At 49.9% G+C, this 24,248-nt stretch overlaps 2 protein-coding genes across 2 annotated transcripts in view; one reads left to right on the plus strand and one right to left on the minus strand.

Annotated features, from left to right (window-relative positions):
• The window catches only part of IFT43 (intraflagellar transport 43), an 85,108-nt gene extending 83,401 nt beyond the window's left edge, over positions 1-1,707 (minus strand). Inside the window, exon 1 of the mRNA XM_075926854.1 lies at positions 1,578-1,707. The gene's annotated coding sequence lies outside the window, so the exon portion shown is untranslated. The remainder of the gene's footprint in view (positions 1-1,577) is intronic.
• Positions 1,708-2,054: 347 nt separating this feature from the next.
• On the plus strand, positions 2,055-22,434 carry TGFB3 (transforming growth factor beta 3). The gene is made up of 7 exons (XM_006117777.4): positions 2,055-2,538; positions 11,975-12,138; positions 14,235-14,364; positions 16,367-16,474; positions 17,321-17,492; positions 18,306-18,459; positions 21,285-22,434. The coding sequence occupies exons 1-7, from the start codon at positions 2,055-2,057 to the stop codon at positions 21,441-21,443; spliced, it is 1,371 nt and encodes a 456-aa protein (XP_006117839.1). The 3' UTR covers positions 21,444-22,434.
• Positions 22,435-24,248: the final 1,814 nt, after the last annotated feature.

Raw genomic sequence — 24,248 nt, forward strand, 5'->3', positions numbered from 1 at the left:
GGGGCTAAAAATAGCAGTACAGAGATTGCTGTTTGCCCTGGAGCATGGGCTCTTGAAACCTGAACAAAGGTGGAGGGTCTCAGAGCCAGGGCTCCTCCTCTGGTGGAAATGTCCTGACATTATTTTAGTCCCATAGCAAACCTAAGTCAGTTGACCAGGGTCCTGAGATTCGCTGTTGTGGGGATTTTTTGCAGTGTAGACATACCCAAAGACTCTCTGTGCTTCAGTTCCCCTTCCAAAACAGTGATAGTGGTACTTCCCAACTTCACAGGATAATACATGAAAGATTGTGGGGTGCTGACACACTATGGTGAGGGGGGCCATATGGGCATGTAGAATACTTAGTTCCCCTACTTGTCCATGCCTTCTGAATCTAAGTAAGGCTTTATCCAGCCCACCCATAAAAATTGCCCCCCTTTCCACATCCTATCCACTGCTTGGATCCACTTTCTAGCTCCCCCTCTCCCAGACTCTGTTGCTGGCTCTTGAATCCCTTGCCCCAATCCTATTTGCCATTACCTGCCCAGCCATGCCATCCCTCACCTCCACCACCCCGGTCCCTCATATCCCTTCCCCTTCCCTGCTGTATCCCATCGCTCCAGCAGCTCCAGCAATTGCTCACATGGAAAAATCACATCAGCAAAGTATGTCATGTATTTTTAGCTTCTTTTAATGCAATTTAGCAGCTGGAAATCAGCGGAGGCGCCAGCCTCAAGTCACCCGCCAGCTCTCTGCGGACCACCAGCGAGGGCTGCAAGGAGCTCAGGCTGGGAACGGCGGGGGTGAGCGGCTGCCTAGGAGCCGCGCCACCGGCCTGTGCTCCCCGCCAGAGAGCGCCATTGGCTTTCCCGAAAGCCCCACCCTGACTTCCCGGCCCCGGGAGCGCGTTCCGAGCCGGCCCGCAGAGCTGCCCCGGACCACGATTAAAGCCGCGCGGGGCCCGTGCGCTGAGTCTCCCCCCGGCCCCGAACGCGGTGCAGCAGGGTCTTGTTGCGGGCCCAGGCACGTGCCCACGTCCCATTTCGGAACCCGCCAGCCCGGCAGTGGGCTTCGTCCCCCAGGATCACCCCGCGGGCGGGGCCCAGGGGGAGGGAGGCGCTGCTCAGCGGGGCGGCGGGGAAGAACGCGGTCAAACCAGGGCTGGGGAGCAAAAAGTGGGAAGTGGCAGGAGAAGGGGCGCGAGCGGGACGGTGCAGAGGGGAGACTGGGGGCAAAGCACCGACCCTCCCCCCTAGGGAGGTGGGACACCGGCCCGAGCCAGACAGCCGGGCGAGAGGCCGAGCCTGGGATTTGCCCCCCTCCCCTCGCGCCTGTGCAACGCATTAAACCCGGGTTGAATGTGAACGCTGGGCCGGCAGGTCCCTCCCCCACCCTCCTGCAGGCCCGCAGACGTCATGGGAGGGAGGTATAAAATTTCAGCCGAGCGGAATAGAGAGTCAGTGTGTGAGGGAGCGAGGGGGCCGGGGGCCAGAGAGGGCGAGCGAAAAGGACAGGCGCGCACGGGGCTCCGGCTGCGCGTGGGGATACCGCCCGCAAAGCGAGGCGAGGGGCAGCGCTGAGCTACCCCAGGCTCCTACCTGGACCCCGCGGAGACGCCGGAGGGATGTGCAGCGCGGCCGTCGCTTAATTCCTCGCAGCGCCAATGGAGCCAAGCGGCCGCGAATGACAAACCCCGTCCTGCCCCGCGAGGGGCTGTGAACTAAGGGGCGCGCGTGGATAGTGCATGCCCGCAACAAGTGTGCGGAGCCTGCGCCTGCCCGTCCCCGGGGGGCTGCCTGACACGGGCGCAGGAGGTCGCTGCTCCAGGGGACCTGCCTCTGGAGCTGCGAGACTGCCCCGCGGCACAGTCGAGCTCCAGCCTCTCTGCGGTTGTTCCTGGCTTCGTGCGGAGGCGCCCTCCCCTGCCCTGGTCTGTCTGGAGCCCTGGCTCAGCGGGTCCTGCTTGGACACATGGAGAAAGATCCCGGCTCGCCGCGGCACAGAGCCTGTTTCTCCTTCCTAAGTGTTGCCAGCGCTTCCTGGAAGTCCTGAATCGCTCACTGCACAGTGAGTTCATGCACCTTCGTGCCAAGCCTCAGTCTGCAGGATCTGGGGAGGCTGTACCGAAAGCCCTGCCTAGTCTCCTTAGCCCACTTGCGCTTCCTCTGGGGTGTCCCCTCGTTGTGGCTCCCTCTTTACTCTCGCACATGAAGATGCACTTGCAACGGGCGCTGGTGGTCCTGTGCCTGCTGAGCTTTGCCACCGTCAGTCTCTCGCTCTCCTCTTGCACCACCCTAGAACTCGACCACATCAAGAAGAAGAGGGTGGAGGCCATCAGGGGGCAGATTCTGAGTAAGTTGAGGCTCACGAGCCCCCCCGAGACGGTAGGACCAACTCATGTGCCCTACCAGATTCTGGCCCTGTATAACAGCACCCGGGAGCTGCTGGAGGAGATGGAGGAGGAGAAGGAGGAGAGCTGCTTTCAGGACAGCACCGAGTCCGAATATTACGCCAAGGAAATCCACAAATTTGATCTGATCCAGGGTCTTCCCGAGCACAGTAAGTTCCCCATCATCCTCTGCTCCTGTGCATGGCTTTCAGGGCGTCATCCTGGGAGGGACCCAAAACTGAGCAGGAGGTGCATAGTGCATGAAGCCCAGAGGCAAGGCTGCCTAGGGTGGGGAGCAAGAAGGAAGGGACAGCAGTGCCTTCTACTGGGACAGGGGAGGGGGAATGCAGGAGGAATACTTTGCACTTCCCTCTGGAAGGGATGAAGTTTCCTGGCAGGAGCATTCACAGATTCTGATAGCCATTCTGAGGCAGGTGTCTAGTAACTGTGGACACGTCTGCTTTCCCATCCACTTCTAGCAAAGAAAAAAAATAGCAACTCTTTTGTTGTCTTTTTTTAGGTGATTGATCTAGGCCACATTGCTGTAAAGTGTGTGCCTGACAATGCTTATGTGTGGGTGTGTATGTACAGCTAGTTGTGTAGCTTTCTGTACAAAAGTGAATGTGTACACACAGGTCTATTTTTGCATGTGCACATTCTATATTATGCATTGTCTGTCTGTGTCTGCGCACATGTGCATGTATTTTATATGTGAATGTGTGCGCACATGTTTGTCCAAGTATGTGTGTGCACATGTGTGAGTGCCAGTGCGTCTGTTTATGTATCTACATTTTTTACCAGTGAGATAAGACTACGTGTGTTTCAGCCCTATGTGAGGCTGGAGTGACATATGAGACATTTGTTTCTGTGTCTTGGGGTATAGCTGAGTGGGAGTAATATGTTTTCATATCTTCATGGAGGTTTGTACATGGTTGGGAAGAGTCCATGCGTTTCAGTGTGCAGTGTTTCTTGGCATGTGTATTTGCTCATATAGGGAAGTTGTGAGATGTATATGTGCTTTTGCATGCCTTTGAACATATATGTTCAGTGTATGTGAATCACATGATTACAACAAAGATTTTCAAAGCACAGTAGGAATGAAAGAAATCTGGCAAATGCTGAGAGACTGCACAGACGAGAACCCCAGAGTCTGGGAATAGCCTCATGCTGCCTTCATACCATAAGGTGTCCTCATGGACGCTGAAATTATTGTTTATTGGGGCAGCAAGTGTGTATGTTGGGGGAATAGAGTGAAGACAACACTAGAGAGCCATAGGTGTGGGGGTGGTATGTAGAGTGTATAGGGGAGCCTGGAGATAAGCAGTGTGAGTGGGAGGGGTCTGAAAAAAACCTAAAGATGAATTTTAAAAACAATTTTTTTTAAATGGCCAAGTGCTGGCTGGAGAGCAGCCTCCAGCAGGTGGAGGAGTTTGAGCATTGGCAAGCGGCAGGCAAGGGATGGGCTTTCAGTGTCTTGGAATAACATCAGCCTAGACTCTAGCCAAGGAATAGCAAGCCCAGCCAATGTTTGAAGCCCTGATATCCTGAAGAAGATGGGAAGGGAGGAGACACATACACCCGACTGGAGGAGAGAGAAGAAAGAAAAAAGATGGTGAGCGGAGGCGATGAGGAGGAAAGAGTTTGGGGCTTGTAGGCTGAATTCACCCTAAAGGATTAGTAGCAGAAATAAAAGCGTGTCTGCATGCGGAAAACATAGTCCCAGTGCTGGGCCATATTAATCTGTGGCAAAACTCTGCTGGCTTCAGTGGTTGCAGTAGGAATGGATTTGGCTCATTTACTCTGCAGAATGTAGTCAGATGCAGAGAAGACAAAGATACATGTACAGAGGAAGGCAGACATGGAGATGTGGAGAGGTACAGCCACTAAGGGAAGACAGAGGAGATGCTGAGGAAACTCAGATACTAAGGAGACACACACAATGATAAGACACTGCATAAATGCAGAGGAGACTCAGATGCTGAGCAGATACTGGAGAGACGCTCAGGAGAAACAGATACTGAGGGGACAGATAATGAGCAGAGGATCACATAGATGCTGAGCAGGTGCAGAGCAGACACCAAAGTAGATGCAGAGGAGATCTCAATGGGACACACACACACCAAGGAGATACTGAAAAACAGATGTGGAGCAAGTGCAGAGCAGATGTTGAGCAGATACAGATGCAGACACTAACCAGATTCAGGTTCAGATACAGACCTAGAGACTGAGCAGACACCAATCCCGAGCAGATTGCAGATGTGGGAGCTGAATGGATGTTGGGACTGAGCAATCCCTTCAGTCAGTGCTGGAGATTCCTCAGTTCTGGAATACAATGGAAGACATGCAGTGATGTCCCAACACAGGGGTTATGTCTAGACTGGCAAGTTTTTCTGCAAAATCAGCTGCTTTTGCGGAAAAACTTGCCAGCTGTCTACACTGGCCACTTGAATTTCCGCAAGAACACTGACTTCCACTGTCTGAAATCAGTGCTTCTTGCAGAAATACTATGCTGCTCCCGTTCGGGCAAAAGCCCTCTTGCGCAAATCAGTGCTTTTGCGGAAAAGTGTCCGTGCCAATCTAGACACTCTTTTCCGCAAATGCTTTTAACGGAAATCTTTTCCGTTAAAAGCATTTGTGGAAAATCATGCCAGTCTAGATGTAGCCAGGGTGTTCCTTGATGCTGTAGTATTGCATTGGGGATGCAGTTTTGGTGATGGAGGTTCCTGGTGCTGTGTTATGGAGGAGCTGCATTGTGTTGGCAGTTTCAGATTGCAGCCATGTTTATTTTATTCTTACTATGATGAACTGGAATAAGGGCAACAATGGGTATTTATATATTACCATAGTGCCATAAGTGGTACTCTGCAAACATGTTGGTAGGCCAGATCTCTGCCCTGAGGAGCTTACAGTTTAAATTAGACCCCCCACTATAGAGAAATTATTCTGGGTATGAAAATGGTTTCAGCACCACAGCGGAGCATTGCAGGGTAAGGTGAGGTGAAAGGAGAGGATGGTTGGTACCAGGAAAGAAGGAGCCGGTTTAAAATGCAGGCACAGTGTGCGAAAAGATAAGAGGAAGCTGCAGGCTGGTATTTGAGGTGCACTGGCTCACTTTGGCAGAGGCAGAGCAGGAGTGGAAGAGCCAGGGGTAGTACATGTCAGGCATGAGGTGCATTAGAAGAGGTGAGGGGGTAAGTTGCCACATCCCCAGGCCACTCTCTGCCAGACTCTTATTAGTCACAACAAAAACATACGACGAGGAGTCCTGTGGCACCTTATAGACTAACTGAAGTGTAGGAGCATAAGCTTTCGTGGGCAGAGACCCACTTCGTCAGATGCATGTCTGACGAAGTGGGTCTTTGCCCACGAAAGCTTATGCTCCTACACTTCAGTTAGTCTATAAGGTGCCACAGGACTCCTCGTCGCTTTTGCAGATTCAGACTAACACGGTTACCCCTCTGATACAAAAACATAGAAATGCAGGGCTGGAAGGGACCTCGAAAAGTCATCAAGTCTGGTCCCCTGCTCTCACAGCTGGACCAACTGAACACAGACCATCTCTGACAGGTGTTTCTCTAACCTATTTTTCAAACATCTAATGATGGGGATGCTACAACCTTCTTTATTAACCTGACCCAGATATCTAGTAATATCCAACTTTTATCTCCCTTGCTTTGGATTAAGCCCCATCCACTTTATAACAGCCCTTAACTTATAAACAGGATGTTATCCTGTGCCCCTGTCTTCTTTTCTCATGACTAAAACATATCCAGTTCTTTCAGCCTTTCCTCACAGGTTTTTATTTCGGGTCATTAAAGAGTTCCTGATACATCCATATTGAACTCTTACTATTCTTCCTATCTTTCCTTTGAATCAGGATAGTTTGCAGTTGTACCATAATTCAGATACTCTAAGAACTTATTGGAAATGTTGTGTTTTGCCATGTTACTCTCTTCCAACAGTTGTCTGGGTATTTAAAGTCTGCCATCACTACAAGGTTCTGCTTCTCCTAGTCTCTTGTTATGATTAGCACTACAATTAATTAACCTTCCCAATCCATATCCGGAGTGCCCAGATTATGACTGAACACTGGGTTCAAAGTGCTGTTTGGACTGAATTTCTGGGAAGGGCCAGTACGTTTTCCAGGGGAGAGACATCTTAGAAACTGAGTTGATGTGGGAGACAGTGTGTCAAATCTAGCCCTGGAAGAAGCAGCCACATTCCCACTGAAGTCAATGGAGTTTTATCCACTCATACCAGGGTTGAATTTGGCCCTATGTCTTGAAAAGTGGCTAATGATCAACTTTCCCCTGACACTGCCATGCTCAGGTGGTGATCTGAAAGTAAATTCTGAGCCATAACTCAGTCTAACTTCAATGAGAAATCTTAAGGGCTTAAACAGACAAGTTGCACACATACACATGCTCAAAACTGCCCTACCTCCAAACCATCAGTTAAACAACTCACTGACTTGGAGACCTCATCTTTCTCCAGAACACCAAGTTGACAATGGGGAAAGTCTAGAAGGGAGCTTGGTGCTGGGTGAGCCTGGTTATGTTAGAATCGTTGGCTGTTGGCCGTATACATGATCAGCTTTTTGCTATGCTATTCCAGGCACTAGAACACTGCAGGGGAAGGTGGCCCTTGCTCAAGGTAACTCAGAGGGAGGAAAAGGTTTCACATTTCTAGAAAGCATTGTGTTCTGTTTCAAGTAGTCTGGACTGCTTGTGTTTGGATGAATGGCATCTCTGTTCCCGTCCTCTCCCCAGCTTTGCAAGCAGTGCAGGGGAGTACGTGCTGAACACCATGGCTACGTCTATACTGTAGCCTTCTCACGGAAAAGCATATGCAAATGAAGCACGGCATGGAATATTGCCTCGCTGCAATTGCATAAGTAAAGAGCAGCTGTTTTTGCGCAAGAGGCTTTTACGCAAAACGAGCCGTGTAGACGTCTCCTTTTTGCACAAAAACCCCCTCTTGCACAAGAGCCGTTCTTCCTCAAAGGGGGGTTTTGCGCAAAAAGGAGCCATATTCATTTCTCATTTTTCCGCAAAAGCCTCTTGCGCAAAAACGGCTGCTCATTACTTATGCAAATGAAGCATGGCGACATTCTACACCGTGCTTCATTTCCATATACTTTTCTGCAAGAAGTCTACAGTATAGATGTAGCCCATTTCTTTAAAGAGTCTCCTAATTCATTTCTAAAGGCCTGGTGGTGCCACTATCATCCTGTGCCCAGCTCTTTCCACTTGTGCCATCCACACCAAGTAACCTGCTGGGAGTCCCTAACCACTATTATCCCACTGTCAGAGCCTAACCCACACTCACACCCACATGCCACAATTAACAAGAGGCAAGTGAGTCACCCACCTCTCACACTGAGGCAAGCAGCCTGTTCTGGAGAGCAGCGGAGACACACAACCAGAAAGACCAACAATTACTTGGGGAAAGGAGGAGCGAGGCAGATGTTGGAGGCATGAAGTCTTCTGTGTTTCCCTTCACATACACAGATGGCTGGTTCCAGTGTGTAAGCTACCTGTATCTGCACTTCAGACAGGAATTCAAGGGGATAAAAGAGAGGGGGGTCAGAGGGCATATGGGGCGAGGGAGCAGCAGCCAAATGCCCTGCCAACTCATGGGCCTGTGTGTAGGCTCTGCTATATTAGAATGTGCCTGGTGAGACTCATTAAGGAACAGAAGGATGCCATTGTCTCTCCAAACACATAAACCTGGAGACAAAACCTGCAAGAACCAACCTTAAAAAATAATCCTTCTCCTGCTCATCCACATCCTTCTGCTCCAGAGATTCAGAGTCTTCTAAGATTCAGGTGACTGAGTTTTATTTTGAGTGCTGACTGGATGGCCTCAGAATGGAGGACTCACATTTGCCAGTCAGTGACCTAGCTTGGTCTCGTGCCACAAAACACAGGCCATCTTGAGAAAGGGGTACAATTATATCAAACCCACTGGGTCCTTTGGCCAATTATCCCTCTACATCCAAAGCCCTCAACTAGAGTCCCACCAGGCTCAGTCCTCTCCCTCATATTATTCTCCTTTATATCAAACACAAACAGTGTCACCTCCTGGCTCTCTCAGCCTGTTCCTGAATTTAGCACTTGGATAAGAGCAGCTGGCTACTACTGACTCAGGGAAAGCTGAGCTTACACTGGTTGGAAAGGGAAGCACTTTGAAGAACATGCCTTATATATCATATCTTCTACTATCAAAGGTATCTGCTTTCAGATTGTCAAGTCATTCCAAGTGAGTCCAGGGGGTGAATCTCCATGAAGTTTTATACTTCTGCTCCAAAGTCTGAGTGCAAATCAAGAGAAAGGCCTTTGCCTTCATTGGAGTGAGTGTGGATTGAACCAATGGTGTGCTGTGCAGAATTTGGCCCTGGGAATTTATCTTCATTTGTGGATAGGTTTGTCTCCCCCAAGGCCTGGGTTCTACATTAGCTCTCTTTGGAGCCTGACACATTGTTCCTTTGGAAGCTGCTGGTGCAGTGAAGAGAAGTGGCTGAGACCAGGGTCTTTCAGGATTAGCAGGGCCTCCTGTCTATCACATGCTGGGCCTGTAGAAGGAACATGGGTTCTTAAGACCAACAAAAATATGACATCAAATGACACAATAGAGCAGTGCTGAGAACTTCACTATGGCTGCCCATACAGTGCTGGGTCTGCAGCACATGAGAAGCTGCATGCTCTGTGCAGTTAGCCGTAAACTGGCATATGGGGGCAGAGAGGAGCAGAGACTGAAGGGGCCAGGGTGATGCTGGCTTTAAAGGTGCAAGTCATGAGGGCTGCTTTCTACCTAGGCTGAAAGTGAATCAGGAGCTCAGAGTAGGTTTGCCAGGAATCTGTTTTTGACCAGAACACCCAGTTAGAAAGGAATCTAGGGCTCTGGACAGTACTGCTGACCAGAATGTAAAAAGTCAGGTTGATGGGACAGCAGGGCTAAAGCAGGCTCCGTGTCTGCTCTGGCTCCACACAGCTCTCCGAAGCAGTCAGCATATTCCTCTGGACCCTTGGCAGAGTGACAATCAGGGAAACTTCACGCAATGCTCAGATCCCCAGCACCAGCTCCATGACTCCTATTAGCCAGTAACCACAACACAGCAGAGACCCCAACCACACCTCCATCTAGAGGCTGGACATCCAGCTACTTCTGGGAGCAATGTGGAGCCAGGGCAGGCAGGGAACCTGCCTTAGCCTTACTGCATGGTCAACTGGGAGCTGCATGAGGTATGTGCTGCCTGGATGGAGCATGGGCCCTGAACCCCCTGCTCCAGTAGTAACTGACCCCTGCACACAAACTCCCAGAGCCCATGCTCCTGCCCCAGCCAGCCCTAAGCCCCCTTCTGCACCACAAACCCCTCATCTCTGGCCCCACCCCAGAGCCCACACCCCTAGTCAGCCGTCACCTCCAACCCCCTCCCCAGCCCAATGAAAGTGAGGGTGGGGGTGAGCAAGCAAGAACGAGATGGTGGATGGAGAGTGTGGAGGGCAGAGCCCCAGAAATGGGGCAGGTCAGGACCTCAACAAGAGGTGGGGCAAGGGCATCCAGTTTTGTGTGATTAGAAAGTTGGAAGCCCTGGCTCAGGGAGCTGCACTCTCAGGTAAGCCTGGGGCAGAGGAGGAATCCGGGCAGAAGAAAGGGGAGTGGGAGAACAGAAGCAGTGGACTCCATTAGGTGAGTGGAGGCTCATTCTGTGGGACCTCTCTTCCGCCTCAAACTGCATCCATTCTCCAGGCCCCTCCCCTTCCTTCCTGTTGGCTATCTGGGTTCTGAGCATTTTTCCCCAGCAGGCTGCCTCCTTCTGTTATTTCCAGTTCATTTGTCTAATCGCTCTGGGTCCTTCGGGATTATTTCTCTGTCCTTGCTGGTGTTTGTGGCTAGTATTGGATGTCAGTCCTTCGTCCAATCAATCAGTGAAGACTAGCCCTAATGCTAAGCCCTACAGCAGTGGTCTCCAACGCGGTGCCCGCCGAATCACCTGGGCCGGCCCCGCCCCCATGGCACATGGGCGGCCCCTGCGGCACATGGGCAGCCCCTGCCCCAGGTGTGTGGCCCATGTGTGGTGCTGGCGCAGGGCACGTTGGCAGCCCCTGTCCTGGGCGCACGGCGCATGAGCAGCCATGCCCCCGGATGCCCAGCACATGAGTGGCCCCGCCCCTGGGCGCCCAATCGCCCCAAAAGGTTGGGGACCACTGCCCTACAGTACCCATTAGACAACACCCCTTCCCAATCTTCCCCCCGACCCTTGCCTCATGCTGTGTGTTCTTTGGCCAATTTGCATTCCAGGAGACAATGACATCAAGTAGTTTTTTCCAAAGGAGAACTTTGTGAAACTAAGATTCAGAGACAACTGGGCCAGGTCCTTTGCTCAGATATAGTGGTGTAAAGCCAGAGGTACTTGCTTGCCTTTAGTGGAGCCTCGTCTACTCCAGATAAATGCTGTTCAACTTTCCTAGTAGCAACAACAGTGTGGCTATGTCTACACTGGCGTGATCTTGCACCAGAGCTATGCAAATGAGGCTAAGCATGGACTATTGCTGAGCCTCATTTGCATATCTGAGCCGCCATTTTTGCAGAAGAGGCTCTTGCGCCAGAAGGAGCTGTCTACACTGCCCCTTCTTGCGCAAGAAAAACCCTCTTGCGCAATGCCGTTGCGCTGATTTTTTTCAGGAATAACAGCATTGTACAGATCTTTCTTGCACAAGAGCCTCTTCCGCAAAAATGGCGGCTCATTAGATATGCAAATGAGGCTTGGTGATATTCCACTCTTAGCCTCATTTGCATAGCTCTGGCACAAGATCATGCCAGTGTAGACATAGCCTGTGAGTGTTCGTGCAGATGAGGATTGTATGGTCAGTGGCATTTTAAACCTGTGTTGATTAGATGTGCCTGGAGATGGGTTAGATGACATGAATTCAAAATGCGGGTGATTGGTCTGCCTGAGGCCCTCTAGTGTTGTTGCTGGTGACGCTGAAACAATGGTAGCATCAGCAGGAAAACTTTTCTGAAAAATGTCTGGCTTAAAGAAGGTTTGGGTGGAGAATTTACCCCTGGTTCACTTCATCTGGGACAGGCAGGCTGCAGTGTAAAGAAGACAGAATGGAAGGCTTTGTTCACAATGCCTCTTGCCAATCTACTGTTGTTCACAGGGTTAGCTATAGTGTTCTGCCTAGGCCTGTGTCCCATTGGGGTTCTCTGGGTGGCCCACAAGACAATTTGTTTATCACCTCCCATACACAGGGTTGCCAAATTCTGCTAGTTTTTGTCCATGTAGTTTTTTTCCCCACCAGTATTACAAAAGTGACACGTATGTGCAGTGAGCACACACCATTCTGAGAGCCCTGGTCTCTAGCTGGAGCCAATCAAAGGACTATTACAGTTCAAGTGTCACACCCCGGAAATCCTAGGGACTGAAGCACAGTTAGCAAAGCTACCCTATCAGGGAGACTGTCTTGGGTAGACAATCTTGCAGCCTACTGAGATGAAGAAAGGTTACTCGTGAAGTCCTTCATTAGCCTAGGTTGCCCCTCACTGGCTTATGCCCTCCTACTTTGCCCTCTGCTCTTAGCCTCCCTCTCTGTCTCCTAGATGAGTTGGGCATTTGCCCCAAAGGCATCACCTCCAACGTGTTCCGCTTCAACGTATCCTCAGCAGAGAAGAACAGCACCAATCTGTTTCGGGCTGAGTTCCGAGTGCTGCGAGTGCCCAACCCAAGCTCCAAACGCAGCGAGCAGCGTATCGAGCTCTTCCAGGTGAGTGGATCTCTCCCAAATCCAAATGCCAGGGGGGACAGGGTGAGAGGGAAGCTTGGCTGCTGCTGTCAGGACAAAACAGAAGTGGGATGGGCAAAGGCAGGAAGATGGCACAAACCTCAATTTCCCTGGTACAAACAGCTACCTGTCTCTGACCTTTATAAGTTCTTGTAGGGGTTTTCACCCCGGGGGAGGGGCTTACGTCCGCCCCCCTTAGTCCTTATGGCCGTTGGCGGCCGTGTGCGCCCGGCTTTGCTCCGCTCAGCTCGGCCGGTTGGGGGAAGAGGGTCCGGGCCCGCCCTCGCTCCGGACCCCGACCCAGGGCCCTAAGGTCAGGGAAAGAATCCCCACCTAGCGGGGGGGGTCGAGAACCCTAAACTCCCCCGCTCTCAGGGTCCACGTGCCCGCCCTGGGCCACTTCTTCCCCCAAGTTAAATCACTTCACCCCGCGGGCCTCCACTCCGGTCCCGCCCAGGGTCTCCAGTACCTGAGTCCTTCCGCTCGCTCCCGGGGTGGATCTGTCTCCTCGGCGTCCCCCCTGCTTGCTGGTCCAATGCGACCTTTTGAACTGCCCGCCGGTTGCAGGCAGGTGACGTCACCCCCCTCATCAGCCTCCGGCCCTCCCTCGGGCCGGCCTCCCCGTGATGTCACTTCTGCGACCTCCTCCCCCCGCCCCTTGTCCGCGCCGTCTGCCGGCCCCGGCTCGTAACCCGGCTGGTGCGCCGGCCCCCCCACTCGGGGGGTACGGACGGCTATGCCCGCCGCGCCGGAGGGGGGTCCTTTCCCCCGCGGTCGCGGCGCCCCGGCGGCTTCCGGGAGGGGCGGGGCTACCCCGTCACAGTCCTTCTCTTCCCTTGGTCTTTACTGCCCCTTTTCCTGCTCACTCACTCACTCTCAGATACCAAGGATATCTTGGTATGCTGCCCTCTCCCACAGGTTTCTATCTTTATTGGAGGAGTAGACATGGGAAGAAAGAACAAACTCCCTTGTCTCTAACCTTCACCCCCTCCACCTGTTCCTGTGTGGGGCACGGCCCAGTCAGCGCTTATCCAGGCAGAGGAATGCCCTGCCCTTGTCAGTGTGAATCACTGACAGGGGAAACATTTGCACTGGCTGCCTTTTGCCCCTTGCTTTCAGCAGCAAAATTGTGAGAATGAGTGAGCAAGTGTGAGGGGTGAGGCAGGCAGGGCCAACCAAAGACAGGACACAGCAGAGGAGAGGCACAGCTCACAAGGCAGATCCAATGACTACAGTAGAAATTAAAGACTGTCAGCTTGGTGCCTTCTAGGGGCTCCCTTGCTGCAGGCTCTAGACTAGGACTGGCTGTAGTTTTGTGGGTCAGATATAAGATGTCCCCCAAGTCCTGCTTTGCCATATTGCAGTTTGATGAAAGCTGAAGCCCAAGTAAATCCAGGATGGGAACCAAAGGAAATGCTCCCTTGGAGGCCTTGCTATGTGTATAGTTCTGCTGCTGAAGGCTTAGGTGATGGTGAGATCACCCCTTTCCACCCCCGTTTCAGTGCTGGTTCTGCCACCAAATTCTGGTCTGCCTTCTGGGGGCATGTGCACAAATTCAGCTGCCCCTTTAATCTGCTACCATATTCCAGTGTTCTATGCCACACTGGAGTTACTTCCATATTTATTATACTTATGTAGCCTCTATCACCACAGTATTCTGAGAATGCTTTTATTCTCATTTCACAAATGGAACTGAGGCACAGAGCAACTAAAGGACATGCCCAAGGTCACACAGGATACTGGTGAGAGCAGGAATTGATCCTGGCTTTCCCACAGCCCAGGGTAGCACCCTGCCACTGGGACACATCACAAGGTCTGGCCAGTCCTTTTAGAACAGGATGCTTTGTGAAGGTCCCATGCAACACTTCAGTTGGGGCTTAGAGAGTACGTATCATTCTCACTGGTGCCAAAGTGTTCCTGAAGGAAAGGCAGGGCCATTCTCTCTCTCCCTGGCACACTCTTTCTGGATAAGTTCACAGCAAACTTCTCTGTGGTGGGGGAACAGAGAATGTGCAGTGTCTCTGCTCCTTAGCCATGCTGCACTTTGCTGACTCCCTTTGTGTCTCCTCCCAAAACAGATCCTTCGGCCTGATGAACACATAGCAAAGCAGCGCTACCTCAGTGGCAGGAATGTGCAAACTAGGGGCTCTGCAGAGTGGTTGTCCTTCGATGTCACAGAGACAGTTCGCGAGTGGCTCCTGCGCAGAGGTAGGGGTCTTGCTGTTCCAGGAGGGCCTGGGTGGAGGGTCTGGTTCCCTCAGATAATGTTCAGAGAAGAACCTCCTCTTCTTCTAGCAAAGGGTAATTCTCTCAGTCTAGTCTAAAGCAGTGATAGAAATGTAGCCGTGTTAGTCTGGTGTAGCTGAAACAAAAAACAGGACTATGTAGCACTTTAAAGACTAACAAGATGGTTTATTAGGTGATGAGCTTTCGTGGGCCAGACCCACTTCCTCAGATCAAAAAACTGAGGAAGTGGGTCTGGCCCACGAAAGCTCATCACCTAATAAACCATCTTGTTAGTCTTTAAAGTGCTACATAGTTCTGTTTTTTTGTTAGTCTAAAGCAGTGAGGTTTCAGCAAAAGCAGTTCTGCCCAGTTTGTGATGAGACTGCTCACAAGGAGCTGCCCTGGTGTGCTTCTCCTTGCTCCTTCAGCTGCTTATCCCTCCCTGCAGTTTCCTGTCTGTACAGGACATGAGAACTGTGTGAGGGTTCCCCCTTTTCAAAAGGTTGACCTCCCTTAGAACTGCAAACAATGTGGGACCAAGAATCCAGAGGTAAAGATGAGGGACTACCAGAGGCTTCTAGTGTAATTCATTTGTCTGGCACGTATGGCTGTGGCTGAGAACATAGCAATAGTTTTACCTCTTGCTGCATCATTCAGCAGAGCCAGCACACAGTGCTCCTCATAGCTGAACACAGGTACCCTGAGTCACAGATGAATTATCCTCACAGCTGGAACCTGGGTGTCACTAAAAGCTGGAATGCAGGCACTTGGCATGAAGCCAGTCTCAGGAAGAATAAGCCATGAGTTTGTTGGCTCCTATTTTAAAGCAGTCCAACTTCTGTCCTTAATGGCCTGAGTTCAATGCCTGAATCACTTAGCTTTGGGCAGTCATGCTGGCTGATACTGTGCAATGAAAGGTGTCACAATGTTGTGGATGGTGCTTACAGATCAAGGTGACGGGCACCTTAGAAATACCATAGATAGCCATTTCCATGCACCCAAAGATATAGACTAGGGGTTTCTGTAAGAACTTTGTGTCAGATTCCTGCTGCCATGAGAACCTCTCTTGTATGGCAGGTCTAAGGAAGTTCTTCATAATACAAAGAAACATGTAACCTAAGGAAAATCTATGTGACTTAGATGAAAATTCAAGAGAAACAGGAGGCTGCTGCTGTCACCATGCTGATCAGAGCTGGGCAAAAAACTCCCAGTAAAACACTTATTCATGTCATAGTCACTTGCCTTCAGGTCTCTTCCTCCAGCAGTAGATGAAGGCCTATCAATGGAGCTGTGATAGAAAATACTGACTTAACACAGAAACTTAGGGCCAGCTTTGAACAAAAAGGGTTCAGTTTCCAGTACCACCTACTGAAGACAACAGATGCTGTTATGTTCTGAGTACATTAGAACAGGGGTGGCCAACCTGCCGCTCGCAAGCTGCATGCGGCTCTTCAAAGGAAAAATTGTGGCGTCTGCACCCGCGGCTCTTCTCATGGTCTCCTGCTCTGACCCTTTTTCCTCGTTTGGGTAGGGCACTGCTTGGCGCAGTGAGATCTGATGCTGCAGCCAATGGAAGCCTGCTTGGGCCACACACAGCTCTGAAAGGGGCAGCTTTTCTTGGGTTTTTTTGCTCAACAACTTCTTTCCCTTGGCTCTTTGCACTGTATCCACCACTGTTTTGATTCTTCATCTGTAACAGGTTGGCCACCTCTGCTTTAGAAACTTAGCCATAAATGCTCTGCTCCCTTCAGTAGAAGATTCCCTTTAAGAAGGGCATGACTATTGGTACAAGTGAAGCCTTCTCATTCCTTTTTTTTTAAGCTGATAGCTGGTTCCTACCTCCCATGTCATCCAACAGCCCCTGAGCTGAGCTCAGAAACTAGGAGCTATAGGGTTTCGGGCCTTGCTGGGCTCTCTTCATAAGTTGGAGGATAGTTCTTATCACTAGAATGAGTTTCTCATGGAGTCACCTCTTCCTCTGCAGAATCCAACCTGGGTCTGGAGATCAGCATCCATTGTCCATGTCACACTTTTCAGCCCAATGGGGACATCTTGGAGACCTATCACGAAGTGCTGGAGGTCAAGTTCAAAGGTGACAAGGGTTGGAGAAACTTCATGGGAGAGGGGAGCATGGAGCAGTTGCCAAGAAGAACTGAACCTCCATCTTTATCTGAATGTTCAAATATTTATACCAATGGAACCCCGTATAGATATGGGCTTGCATGTGGATTGTTTTAATGTATGAATACAGTGTTTAGATGTGGGTGTTTCAGGTAAGTGCATGAGTGTATGTGTGTGTGTGCAGAAAGAGGTAATTTTGTGCTGTAACCTCTCTGGGAAGCTTGACTCTGGTGAGATTCTGTTTTTCGCTCTGGTTTTCAGATCGGGTGGCTGAAGCACCAGGAGTCGGACATCCTGCCTGAGGTGGCAGAGAGAGAGACAGTGGCTTGGCTGGGTTAAGAACTAGGAATCTCTTGGCTCTCAGCCCTGGGCTGTAGCCATTAGCCCCCACCATCTCCATTTCCGAGGCTATTTCTGAGGAGTGCCAGTGATCTGACATCATTAAACCATTCATCTTTCTGCCTGTCCTGGGACTGAAGCCAAAAGAGAGGGGGACTGATTAACAGCCCCACCAGCAGTTTGCAAACAGTAAAACAAGTGGTTTGCAAGCCTCTGTTTCAGGCCATTGGCAACCATATTCACCCAGGTCAAGTCAGGGGTCCAGTTTGGGAGCAGTCTGGGAAGAAGTCCAGGAGTCAATGTAACGGAAATTGATCCCTTTCTCTTTAGATTAGGAGTGGAAGCAAGCATTGCACAGTCCTGTCTAGGCTGCTGAAAGGTCGTCTGGGGTCTCTCTCCACACCTTCCTTGATCCATACACTCCCTATTTCTGCTTTAAGGCAAACCTTTTCAGAAGGACTCCTTTTTCTGTTCTCAGGCATTGACAGTGAGGATGACTATGGGCGTGGGGACTTGGGCCGGCTGAAGAAGCAGAAGGACCTTCACAACCCTCATCTGATTTTGATGATGCTACCCCCACATCGGCTTGAGAGTCCAGCTCTGGGAGGCCAAAGGAAGAAACGAGCCCTGGATACTAATTACTGCTTCCGGTAAGCAAGGACCATGTCTACTCCTGATATTATTCTGCCCCATCCATCAAGCAGCAACAGGATCACCTGTGCTGGGTTGGCTGCGGTTTCTTCTGCCAGATGGCATGGAAATATCTGGAAGCTTCCTGCAAGGTCCTCAGATATTTGTGAATAGTGTACTTACCCAGCCCTCTTAAGGGCAGAACTGTGCTGCTCCTTCTTCCCAGAACAAGAACTCCAAGATGTTTGGGGTTCTAGGAGAACCTGACACAGATCAGAAAAGCGGCCCCACTACTGCAGCTGAGCTCCTAGCCATTGAGTGTGACCGATGGGAACTTGAACTCTCTCCTGCAGGACACATGTGAGCGATCAGTCTGAGCTGGGACGTACTGTGTCACCCAACCAAGGCTGGGTTTTTTGATAGCTATTTTGGAGATTGCTGAGCAGGGTGTTGCCTACTCTTGGGCATTATGGTTTGTTTCTGATGTTCCACTTCTGCTTTTAAAAGAAATTGGCATATGTATCCAGGCTCTTCCCCTTGCCTACATGCATTGGTGGGAGGACGTTAGCACTCCCATATTGGCAGACTACCTCTTCTTTTTCTACTCCCGGCTCTGCTTGTTGTAGCCATGCAGCTTGGTCACATAAAACTCTGTTTCTCCCAGACATACTTGCTACTAGCACAGGACCCCAGCCACACAGTCAGAGCAGGCATGGAGACAATAGCTCCCTCTGCTCAAAAGATTTATTTTTTCAATGGGGTGTGAAGGCCTTGAGTCATGTGGTGTCTCTCCTATTTTCTTGGATTCACTCTGTGCCAACATTTTGTGTCAGGAACTTGGAGGAGAACTGCTGCGTGCGTCCTCTCTACATCGATTTCCGACAGGACCTGGGTTGGAAATGGGTCCATGAGCCTAAGGGCTACTTCGCCAACTTCTGCTCAGGCCCTTGCCCATACCTCCGCAGTGCAGACACCACCCACAGCACGGTAGGGCAGGCATTTGATACTGATGGGGCGTCTAATGGCTGTGACTTTTTTTGGCAGTGGTGGGTGGGTTATAGATGGTTTAACACTAAATGTTTGTGTCAAGTTTCAACTCCAGTAATTACATTCTGCTTTCCTAAGCTCCTCCTACAGTTTCCACTGGATATAGGGTTCTTTTGCACTTTGTTGTAAACAGTCACCGAACACTGCTGGGCACGTGTAAACAGCTGCTGCCTAATACCCCAGTGATGCATGAAGTGAATGCTATGCATTCCCGGCATGGGTGAAGTGGCTTTGTGTGTAGATACTAGACGATGTATTCCACCTCCTGCACCACTACTGCATTGTGGAGAGGAGCCAATCCATTCACAAAGGCCATGGCATGAAACGGGGGAAGGTGGCTACATGAGAATTTGCCTCTTGGCAGAGGCATCTTTCCTCACTGCAGGACACCTGCATGACCCATTGGCCTCATGGAGGAAGGGTCTAGGGCTGGGAGTGAAGCCCACTAAGCAGAAGGTTAATGCCTCTAGGGTCACCCTTCTGGGTAATCCACTCGTGATGACCCTAGGACATGATCAGTTCTTGACTAGAACATCACGTTGGGACTAGGCAGAGTCCCAAAGATTAAATAGCTACAAGAAAAGGGAGACGTGTCAGGGGCTGTGTGCAAGAGGATGGTGAAGTTAGGGCCACTGAGCCTGCAAAAGGGAACAAAACAAACCAAAATACAGGGGTTGTGTCTGCTCAGGGAATGGAGACAGCAGCAGAACAGAGAAAAGGCAGAATTGCTCACTAGCTACTTTGCTTCAAGTTTCACTAAAAAGACCACTGGTAACTATCGTTGCTTTGAGTATCCTGTTGGGTTGGCAGGGGAGGGATCGCAGGAAGCAGGTTACAGCTGTCTTGATTGAGCACATGCACGTCAGGAAAGCCTGACAGAGCTGTAGGGCTAACAGTAGTGGGAATCCTGGAACTGGGGAAATGACTAGAGAACAAATACTGGCAGCAGGGTAAAGGGCATGGCAGATAGAATCAATGGCTTCACGGGGATGAGACCAAGATACCCCAAAAGACCAGTGTATGTGGAGGGTGGCCATGTTCTATTAGGCAGCTTTATCAAAGTTAGCAGGGCTGAATCAGTGTAAATGCAAAGAGAATTTGGTCTGGTTCCTATTTTTGAAGGAAGATGGAAAAAGCAGGAAATTAGTGACCAACAAAATTAATTACAATTAGGTCAGTTAGAGTGGCTGCTGGTCAGCAGCTCCTAAGGGCAAATACCATGAGAAACAAGACTGCTCACAAATAATCAATTTGAGCCAGCTTCACTTGTCTCAGGGGTATGCAGCATTTTGAGATATGGGGAGGAGGGTGTCCCAGAGGGAAGCTAAAACAATGTGGATTTTATGGATCTATATAATAAAATAGGATTTTCCATAGCATTATTCAGCACCCCAAGGAATACTAGGACTATGGGCCAAACTTTCATTTAAAATAGGGCCAACTCCAGTGTAGTCAATGGGACTGGACTGGGGTAGGTGAGAGGCAGATTTTCACCTTGTAAATCTAGGTAACCCACTGCTGAAATGCAGCCACCTTTGAGAGAAACATGGCAAATGCTAAAAGACAGTTGTGTGACTCGAGTGTATAATCATCAGTAGTTGAGAGGAGGAATCCAGTGGGGTCCCACAGGACTCTGTTCTGGCTCTAATACTATATTGTAATGACAACGGATGGTTCTAAGCTGGGGGGGAATGGTGGATACTTGAGAAGGCTGGATTAAATCCAGTACTATCTGGAGAACTTGGCAGAAATCAGCAAGACTGATTTTTTCAGCTGCTTTTTATGGAGCCCAGCACAACATGGCCCCAGGCTAGTCACACCCTGCTTTGTCAAAAGCATATGTTTTTACACCATCAGCCATGCCAATACAAAGCTGAGAAGATGGATTAGTTTTTACTCAGGCTGCATTTGCGCTCTATAGATTAAATATCAGTTAATTGAATAGTCGATTAACCTCATGAATTTTTATCAGTTACTCAGCTATTCTATAGTCCCCGGGGATGGGGCCGGCAGCCAGTGTGCACCAGCCCATTCCCAAGGAGACCCCTGCAATTCCGCACTGCTACCTCTTATACAGAGGCAGTAGCATTGGGAGTCAGGCGGGAGCTTGTCCACCAGGGGAACCTGTTTAAAAACCAACTCCCCTCACAGACCAGCTGCCTGTCACCCCATGCTGCTGCCTCTGATAAAGAGGCAGCAGTGCAGGATGGCAGCAGCCCTTGTCCAGGGCAGGGGGGAGGGGGCTGAGTTTCCAGACCTGGCATGAGCTGGGCTGCCTGCCTAGTTCCTAATACACTTTAAATGCAGAGCCACAGCGGGGGTAGGTTGCAGACCCAGCATGAGCCAGAGCTGAGCTGGGCTGCTGGCCAGCCTGCTAAAAAAATTACTGGTGGGGGGTAAGGGGGAATGCATGTAGTCTATATCATTAACCTGCAAGCTTTTGTTTATCAGTTAATTGACTACACTATTACATCCCTACTATAGGCCACTTGCTCCAATTATCAGCTACAGAGTAAATAGAGTTGGCAATAAATGAAGGCTCATTCAGGACTAGGCAGATTAGAAACTTTCAATGCAGGCACTATTTTGGGGCAAACCTATTGGAAAGTGTCCCTGCCAGTCAGTCAAGTACTATTGTGTTGAGTGATATAAATGCCTAGAGACCAGCTCTGCTGATTCCACTGGACTAGAAAAGCATCATGGGACAGCCCCAGTAGCCTCATGTACTTCCAGCCAAGTTCCTACATGTGTGTTTGTTTCCACAGGTGCTGGGCCTGTACAACACGCTGAATCCTGAGGCATCTGCCTCCCCCTGCTGTGTCCCCCAAGACCTGGAGCCCCTCACCATCCTGTACTATGTGGGGAGGACCCCCAAAGTGGAGCAGCTTTCCAACATGGTGGTGAAATCCTGCAAGTGCAGCTGAAAGGCACCATGCCCCCATCAAAGCTGAGAGAGAAAAACTGTAACCACCTGTTTGCCAGCTGCCAGAGTAACATGAAGGGAACAAGGAGGCCAGAGACTTGAGCACACTGAGACCTGGACTCCTAACTATGCAGCTCAGGACATATCACCCACTTTGGGGATCCCTTTGGAAACATTTATTTTCTGTCTGGGTGGTTCAGTGACCTTCTTTCCAAGAGGCACTCTGATGACATGAAGACAACACACTCCGGAATGTCTGGACATTTGGTAGGAAGTGAGGGGGCACTGAATGGAGAAACTGCACTGTGTTTGGAGGCAGGGGATAGTTTAGAATGAGAAGCATGATGAACATGGAGGAAAGGGGAAGGGAGGTGGGACAGTCCTTCCTGTTCCAGCTATATTGGGACCCTAGCCCAACCTCTGTCCTGAAGAATGAGGATTTCCTTATGAAGGAACAAACAAGATTTATTAAAAAAAAAATCACCAAGAAGGGGAGCTGAGACACACACTTAGGCTCTTACTGCCTCAGAGCTGGGATGCAGGAGTCCCACAAATTATACCATGTCCATTCTGTAGCTCCTGAGTACTGAGGCTAAACCCAAATCACAAGCCCCACATTCAAGGTACTCAGGATGGGCTGATTTGAGAAGAGGAGGGGAAGGGAGGGTGCGCTGATTCCATTCACAGAAGGTTTGATGTTCTGCATTTCCTTTTTAGGCGGGTCCCCTCCCTTCCCTGGAGGTCCTGCTACATAGTTTTTGGGTTAGCGTGTGCACTGTTTCTCCTGTGAGTACCAGATTTGGAACCATCCAGTCTTGGATTATCTCTCTCCCTTTTCCCCCTCCATGTTTGTTGTGGTGTGTGAGGTGCCTTAGGGAATTCTGCATCTCTCTTGCACAAGAACCTAGCCCAGGTCTCACCAGCCAAGGTTTTAAAAAAATTATTAATCTCAAAACCATTGTAAAAAATAAATATTTTGGGGGGAAATAGAATTTTCTGACTAGGAGTGTTATTTGCTAAGAGGTTAGAGATTGTCATTTCAGAATTCTGCTCTAGCTGCAACATAGCTTAGGGTGACTGCAAGATCTGTCCCCCATCCAGAAACCCTGGGCCCATTCTCAGTGGGAAGATAGAGCACTACAGCTAGCTAGAGAATTACAAGATGTGATCATGCCAGAAAGCTCTTTTTCCTTCCTTTGCCAAATACAACTGTCAGCCAGGTCAAGATCCATGCAGTCCATCCAAATGGTACTAGTTCTGCATGTGTCCATCTGGTCTAGGTTCTTTGATATGCAATCACTTCTGTCAGGTGCTGTCAAACAGACACACCCTCTCTTTCAATACAAAAACAAATGGATAGAGTCCAACACATAGGGCAGTGCAGTTCTAGATAGCCTGCTACAGAATACACTATAGTCACCATGGCTTAGATTCACATGTTTAGTTAGACATGCTTTTGAGTGTAGTCTGCCAACTGAGAAAACAAGAAGGTAACAGTCTGACAAATGGGCACTGAGAGAGTGCATTCTCTGCCTTCGTGGGCCCCATGATTTCAGGCAGACTGCTTGACTCAGAGACTCACAACTGCCTTCAGTTCAGACATTTTCTCCATGGCCTCAAACTTGCTATTTAATTAACCACCTTCTTCATTGGCCAGCATGGGGCAACGAGAGGAGAACCGTCCCCATAGTCTCTGCTGCTCTTCCTAATGGATCAGGGACAGGCCATACCCCTTGCCAAAGTATACCTTCCCCTCTGGTGTGTCTTACTCTCCAGGTCAACTCTCCTGAGGCAAGTAGGGAATTGGAGAAATGGCAGGAACCAGTCCTACTCCAGGTTCCAACCCAGAGAATACCAGCTATCTGCAATATATCCTGAACCAGCTGTGATAATTATGATTTCCTGGGTCATTTCCCCAGAGCCTCCCCTAGCACCTTTTTTATTGTTATCACAGAACCTTCCTGCTGGTACCTGACAGCATTTGTAATGCCTAGACCTCCAGCTACGCATTTCTACAAGCTCCTTGAGTGCTCTGAACTGAAAGGAAGTCCTTTTAACCAGTACTAGCTAGTTTTTAATTGGCTCCACCTAGTCCTGATTAGCCTGTTTTAATTGATTCCAACAAATTCTTGATTGGCTCCAGGCATCTTAATTGGCCTGTATGCCTTGATTGGTTGTAACAAGTTCCTTATTGGCTTCAGGTGATTTGGTTGCACTGAAGTAGCTCCTTCTAGCTTACCTGCAGAAAAGGGACTTGTTTTACCTGGGGCTAATATACCTGCCTTCCATCACAATCATGTAGGCTACATCTAGACTAGCATGATTTTCCGCAAATGCTTTTAATGGAAAACTTTTCCGTTAAAAGCATTTGCGGAAAAGTGTGTCTAGATTGGCACAGACGCTTTTCCACAAAAGCACTTTTTGCGGAAAAGCGTCCATGCCAATCTAGACACGCTTTAGCGCAAAATGCCCTGATTGCCATTTTCACGATCGGGGCTTTTTTGCGCAAAACAAATCTGAGCTGTCTACACTGGCCCTTTTGCGCAAAAGAACTTTTGCCAGAACAGGAGCAGCATAATATTTCCGCAAGAAGCACTGATTTCTTACATGAGATTGTCAGTGTTCTTGCGGAAATTCAAGTGGCCAGTGTAGACAGCTGGCAAGTTTTTCCGCAAAAGCAGCTGCTTTTGCGGAAAAACTTGCCAGTCTAGACACAGCCGTAGGGTTTACCTCAACCAGTTACTGTGAGAAGGTGCAACCCGCCCCTCATCCCTGGCCCTCCAGATCTCTCCATCGGCCCCCGACC

Source organism: Pelodiscus sinensis, chromosome 4 (genome assembly GCF_049634645.1).
Source record: "Pelodiscus sinensis isolate JC-2024 chromosome 4, ASM4963464v1, whole genome shotgun sequence".
NCBI classification, from domain to species: domain Eukaryota; kingdom Metazoa; phylum Chordata; order Testudines; family Trionychidae; genus Pelodiscus; species Pelodiscus sinensis.

Coding starts and splice junctions, on each gene's coding strand:
- TGFB3 (XM_006117777.4), top strand. CDS start 2,055: ATGCACCTTCGTGCCAAGCCTCAGTCTGCAGGATCTGGGGAGGCTGTA. Junction 16,475..17,320: donor GCTGGAGGTCAAGTTCAAAG/GTGACAAGGGTT, acceptor TTCTGTTCTCAG/GCATTGACAGTGAGGATGAC. Junction 17,493..18,305: donor GATACTAATTACTGCTTCCG/GTAAGCAAGGAC, acceptor ATTTTGTGTCAG/GAACTTGGAGGAGAACTGCT.